This window comes from Balaenoptera ricei, chromosome 11, assembly GCF_028023285.1.
Source record: "Balaenoptera ricei isolate mBalRic1 chromosome 11, mBalRic1.hap2, whole genome shotgun sequence".
Classification (NCBI taxonomy): Eukaryota; Metazoa; Chordata; class Mammalia; order Artiodactyla; family Balaenopteridae; genus Balaenoptera; species Balaenoptera ricei.
Genome location: NC_082649.1, coordinates 2,742,046 through 2,748,045, shown reverse-complemented (window position 1 = coordinate 2,748,045; position 6,000 = coordinate 2,742,046). Strand labels below are relative to the sequence as shown.

At 58.0% G+C, this 6,000-nt stretch overlaps 1 protein-coding gene across 8 annotated transcripts in view; it reads left to right on the top strand.

The window, feature by feature from the left end:
- The first annotated feature begins 3,296 nt into the window (after positions 1 to 3,296).
- SLC22A23 (solute carrier family 22 member 23) overlaps positions 3,297 to 6,000 on the top strand; it is a 152,310-nt gene continuing 149,606 nt past the window's right edge. For 2 of the 8 annotated variants that reach the window (XM_059937820.1, XM_059937821.1), the window contains exon 1: positions 3,297 to 3,983. In XM_059937820.1, the coding sequence (XP_059793803.1) occupies positions 3,351 to 3,983 (633 nt within the window). In that variant the 5' untranslated portion in view covers positions 3,297 to 3,350. The remainder of the gene's footprint in view (positions 3,984 to 6,000) is intronic. The other 6 variants (XM_059937814.1, XM_059937815.1, XM_059937818.1 and 3 more) reach the window with 6 other exon arrangements.

Genomic DNA, 6,000 nt, shown 5'->3' with positions numbered 1-6,000 from the left:
TTTCTTCTTGTTACTTTCTCAATTTTAAGAAAATTACAAACAGACAGATTATTTAACATGCTTTCAAAGGGAGAGAAATGGAGATCAGTGAGTTCGGGATACTAACATAAATTTAGGGTCACAGTCTCAGATGTTCTCCGGGGCCAGACAAATGACGTGTACTCACATCCCTGTGTGCCCAGCAGAAACAAGGCGAGCTGGAGAACTCCTGTCCTTCCATTGCCTTCCAAGAAAACACGGCATGACAAGGGCCAGGACTTCTGCGATGTACTTAAAAAATGTTCAATCTCCCGATTTTCAAATGTTGGCAGTTATTTTTCTGGAAGCATCATGTGTAGTCTGTGAGCTGCTTTTGGCCTACAAACCGTCCATCTGCAGACTGATAACTGCCCACAAGAACTTCACATTGGGAGCTAATCCACCAACCACAATAACTTCCACTAAGACATAGAATTGTCAAGATCATGTGAATTCTCCTGCTGGCTGATCTGAGCACTATATTTGAGAGACTAAACAAACATGAAAAGGTTGCTTGGTGACTTAAGAAGCAAAGTAAACAGAGATGGAGGATCCCAACAGATAACATCACTCCGTGATAGTAACTGGATATACTCATTTATTCAGCAAATACATATTGCCTTGCGTGTGCCAGGCCCCAGAAATACAGCTGAGTACAGGAACAGTCTAGAGGTAGGAGGCAGTAGATAAATAAGTAAACAAGAAAACTAGCACTTGGTGAAAACTACAGTGCAGGAAAGTAGACTAGGGTAATGTGATAGCAGGTGCCTGAGTGGCTGCCGTATAGGAGCCAGTGAACCTGGCGGCCATCAGAGTTTCCAGTTCTTTCTCTTTGCTCTTTTGGCTCTAGGTCCCTCCGTGAGGTCACTTTTTGTGGTATATCTTAATAAATTAAAGGCCAGTTTAACTGCTACCTTTTAATCTTCCTGACTAGATTTGGGGGGCATATTGATCCAAGAGGGATTTAGGGAAACCCCTAATCTAATCAGCAATTTAATTACAATGCCTGGGTCAGTGCTGCAGCTGTCTAATTCCAAACATCTTATGTGGCTTCCTTTTAGCTTGAGTTTTAAAGGGTACCATTTCGAGTGTGTCCCCAAATCTTAGGAATGTACCATTTGAGGATTTTTATCACCTTTTTGAGACAAGAACTAATAACAGCTTGGCAATGAAACTCCCCCCCCAGGGCTAGGGCTTCTCCCACCTAAAAATGCATATTGACAAATGTCTTTTAAAACTCTTTCCTATGATTTTTTCGCTGTTTTTTTGCTTGCTTTGTTGAGGTTTTGTTGTTGTTGTTGTTTACCCTGCCTTTTGAAACGGAGAAATCCTGGAGTGTAAAGTCAGAAGATCTGGTTCCAAGCCAGAAGTTTGGCTCTGCTGTGGGCAACGCCCTAACCCTACAGCTTCATCTTGAAGACCCACCTCTTGGGGGTCCCATGAGGACTGAGTGAGCGCTGTGTATCAGAAAGCCAACCCTGCAAACTTCAATCTTTACCGAAATACTGAACGCTAACAAGTGCTTACTGTTAAAATACGTGCAGGTTTTGAGACCCATCTCTCGGAGGTTTGGTGTTTCCTGCGCCCCTGCCCCTGCGTATCTAATCTCCCCTTCTCAGCCACACCCGAGTCCACGACCTCCCCCGCCTCCAAGGCCCGGGGCGCTAGAAGGCTTTTTAAAGAATTCTCTCTCTGGTGTGCAAGTATTTTAAATTGTAAGTACGTGTTGCCCATAACAAAAAAGAACTGCAGGTTAAAAATGTAAGCAAATAATGGAAATGCAAGAGTACGTTCAGTATATGCAGCTTAGAGTGTATTCTTTTGGAAAGCAAAAGCATTTCTCCCACTCCCCCCCCCACCCCGCCCCAAACAAGGCTGGAAATGGATTGCTCTATCTGAGACACCCATTAATAAACTTCTCAGAACGTCAAGGGTCCTATCACTGGGCACGCCTGGTGAAGGGGCCCGCCGGCCCGGGCGCGGGAGGAAACCTGCGAAGGCGGCCGGTTGCCGCAGGGCGCTGTTGTTCACACGGCGCTGCCCAGCGCGGTCTGCGCGGGAGTGCGGGCGAGGAGGGGAGTCCGGCCGCCGCGTGTGCGCCTGTGCGCTCCGCCGGAGACCGGAATGCATCTTGGGGAGGGGGTGGGGAACACCAGCACCGTTCACGGTCATGTACATATAACTCGGTGTTGGCAATATATCCTTCCGGCCTCGTGCTTACATAGCATTCCTCTGGGAGTGGGGCGAGAAATGGCGATTTGGGAGTGGGTGCTGCGGTCGGTCGCGGGTGACCCGACGCTGCGGGTCACCCACGACCTGAAATTGGCAAATGCGCCCCCTCGACTCGAAAATCAACCGGGTCGGCGCCTCGAAACAGCGCAAGAGGGTTGCTCCCGAACGCTGGCGACCCTTGGCCTCGGGACCTGGCGTGGGGTGCGGGCAGCTGGTGGCGGGCACTTGGGAAGAGAACAGAGGTCACCGAGAGCCGGCGCCGCGGGAGCCGAGCCTGAGGACCACCCGGTCACCCGCTCAGCGCGCGCCGCCCCCTCCGGGCCCCCAGCCTCACGAGCCCGCGGTCGTGGCGCCTCCTCCTCTCCCTGCCGGGGGCGGAGCGGGGCCTGGCGGGGATCCTCGCGCCCTGCGGCCGGGCATCCTGTTTCCCCGCCCCTCCCCGGCTGCTGCGGCGGCGGCGGCGGCGGCGGCGGCGGCGGCGGCGCGGCGGGCCGGAGGGGGCGCTCGCGCGCAGGAGCCGGCGCAGCAGGTGCCGCGTTACCTCCACCGCGCGGGGGGAGAGGGGGCGGGCCGGGGCGCGGGAGGCGGAGGGAGGCTGGGGAGCCGAGCCGGGGATCGCGGCCGGCGCGGCAGGCTGGTATCGAGCTCGCGGCTTCCGGGAGGCGCCGGGGTCGGATAAATACATCCCGGGCGCGCGGGGAGCGCGGAGCCGCCCGCGCCACGCTCCGCAGGGCTCCCGCCGGCACAGGCACAGGCACAGGCGCGGCGCCGCTCCTCCTCCTCCTCCTCGCGCGCCGGGCGCGGAGCCGCGGAGAGCGGCGGGCTCGGCCGCCGGCGCCCGGGCCTCTGAGCCGATGAGCGGCGGCGGCTGAGGGCCGCGGCCTCTGCCCGCCCTCCGCCCGGCACCCGCCGGGGCCGCAGCCGGGGCGCGGGTGGCCGGCCATGGGGGCGCAGTGACGCGCGCGGTGGCCGAGCGTCCCTGCGAGCGGCGGGCCCTCCTCGGCGGCGGCGGCGGCGGCGGGCCCGCGCGCTCTGCCCGGGGCCCCGCGGGAGCCTCCGCCGCGCTCTATGCGCCTCTGCGGGCGCCGCGGACCCGGGCCATGGCGATAGACCGGCGGCGCGAGGCGGCGGGCGGCGTCCCTGGGCGGCTGCCGCCCGCGGCCGAGGAGAACGGCGCCCTGCCGCCCGGGGACGCGGCGGCCTCGGCGCCCCTCGGGGGGCGCGCGGGCCCGGGCGGCGGCGGCGACATCCAGCCGCTGCCCGCCCCGCACGCCGCCGGCGGCCCGCACCCGAGCCTCCTGTTGCTGGACTACGACGGGTCGGTGCTGCCCTTCCTCGGGGGCCTGGGCGGCGGCTACCAGAAGACCCTTGTGCTGCTCACCTGGATCCCGGCGCTCTTCATCGGCTTCAGCCAGTTCTCGGACTCCTTCCTCTTGGACCAGCCCAACTTCTGGTGCCGCGGGGACAGCAAGGGCGCCGAGCCAGCGGGGGTCACGGCCACGGGCCGGTGGGGCGGCGGCGACCTGGCCAACTGGACCACCCCCCCGACCACCCCCTTCTCCACCGCCGCCTGGGGGACGGCGGGCCCCCTCGGCAACGGCAGCGGCGCGGAAGGGGGCGACGCGCCGCCCCTGCCGTCCCCTCCGGACAAGGGGGACAACGCCTCCAACTGTGATTGCCACGCGTGGAACTACGGCATCCGCACAGGCCTGGTCCAAAACGTGGTCAGCAAGGTAAGAGCCGCGACCGCCCCGGCCCCGCGTCCCCCTCCCGAGCGCTGTGCCCTCCGCGGTCCTCGGGCCCTTCCCCGCGCCCTCGTGCAGACCCGGGTCCCCGCAGTGGTGCGAGCCCGCGTGTCCTCGCACCTCACGTGGGCTTGCTGTCCTTCCATCCCCCAAACAGATGTGTTTGCCCGGGTGTGAAGCCGGGCTCCGGCAGCCCTCTGCGGTGGCCCTGCCTACCTACGCCAAGGGGCACCTTAGCCTTCCGAGTTGGCACCCAAACTCCTGTCCCAAAGCACACACGAAAGGGGCGCCTCTCTCTCTGCAAAGGCTGGAGCTTCCCTCCCCCACCCTCGAGCTGTCACTTCGTTCAGGCAGGGGTGGCCCGCAGAGGGCAAGGCCTGATGTGTCACCAGCTGGCCCTGGAGGATGCCCCTCTCAAGGTCTGCCCGCTGGAGCCTGGCCCCGGGCTCTGCCCTTTGCTGGGCCAGCTGTCCCCAAGTCTCCCACAAAGAAATAGCCTCTGCCAGAATAGTCCCTATTCCCAGGTGTTCTTCCGGGCACGCCTCAGCCATCCAGTGCTGGCTTTGGAAACAGACTAAAGCTGACTAAAGAGCTCAAATTGTAGCCGGAGAAGCAAACAGCTTTTGAAGATTCCCTTTCGGTTTCCCCAAGCTCAGTCCTCCCCAGAGGTCGGCGTATTTCACGTTGGACTTCGCCACCCCAGTGTTCCCTCAGGTGCCTTCTCGGGACTGTAGCAAACACCATTGGAGTATAGGAAGGATGCTAAGAATTTGTGGTGTTTCGGGACCACCCCTGCTGTCACACAGCAGCCCTTTTGTCCAGGCGTTGAGGTCAGATCCTGGCCAGCTTTACCTGGATATCTGACTTGCTCCAGCCCAGGGGGGCCCTCTAGCAGAGGTGCTGCATCCTGGGAAATGGAGTAGGAGTGTTTGCGAGAGATATGTGGCCATCATAAAGGTGGAGAAGGGGCAGTGCTAGAAAATCAATGCCTAAGACATCTACAGTTTTCTGGATTTCTTAACATACAAGAGAGATTGTATGCCAGTGTGTCAAACAACTTGTGTTATTGTGCCCCTTCTGTGTTTTAAATAACTAATTTGCCTTTCAAAGTAAGTGTAGACCTTTCTCCCACTTCTGGGCAGTTCTGGGCAGAGTTCGAAATGCTTTGTTTAAATGCCAGACTGAAATTTGACAGTTTATAATAATCTATGTGCATGTATCTCCCCCCCACCCCAAACGTGTGTTAGTAAACAGCTGTGCCTCATGGATATGTAAGATGAAACTCTTACATCATCATGACCCTTGTCTTCAGCTTGTACCAGCCTGGCGAGAAATGAGCTGGCCTCCGGGAACTCTCTGGATTAGCTGTTAATGGGGAGATGCTTCTAGCTTGGTTCACCTTGATCCCGTCAGTCAGCCTGTCCTTTGCCAAGGCGTTTCTGTGACTGTTTCCCATCGATGGAGGTCAATGTCTGGTTGTTGTTTACCACACGGAAAACTTAAGAACAGTGACTCTCTTAATACTGTTTGTATGTCTGTGAAAGTAAGGATTTGCAACGTGTCAAATACTTTGAGCCTCTTTCTAAAGTACAGGAGGAATGATGTAGATCGAAGCAGATGTGTGTAGAGGGTACTCTGTTCTGGGGTCACAGGGGAGGCCAACTTGGAAGTTAGGAGTGGGTCAGAGCATCATCGTCCCAGTGGTGGGGACCGTGCCGTGGATGGTGGGAGGAGAAGGCTAGAACAGTTCTTGAAAGCAGGCTATGGAGGCGCCTTGGAGAGCTGGACAGGTGTTCCAAGTAAGCACTCGAGGGGGTCAAAAATGGCACGAGGGTGTGCAGCATGGCTTGGGGTGCGTCAGTTATATACAGCTGACAAGGCAGTCCGGGAGGTGAACACTTGGGGGCAATAGGTAGAGACGCATTTTCCTGTAAGATAAAGACTAAAAAGGACATATTGATTCTCAAGCACAAATAAGATCTAAATAAAGGACTGTTCTGTTCCA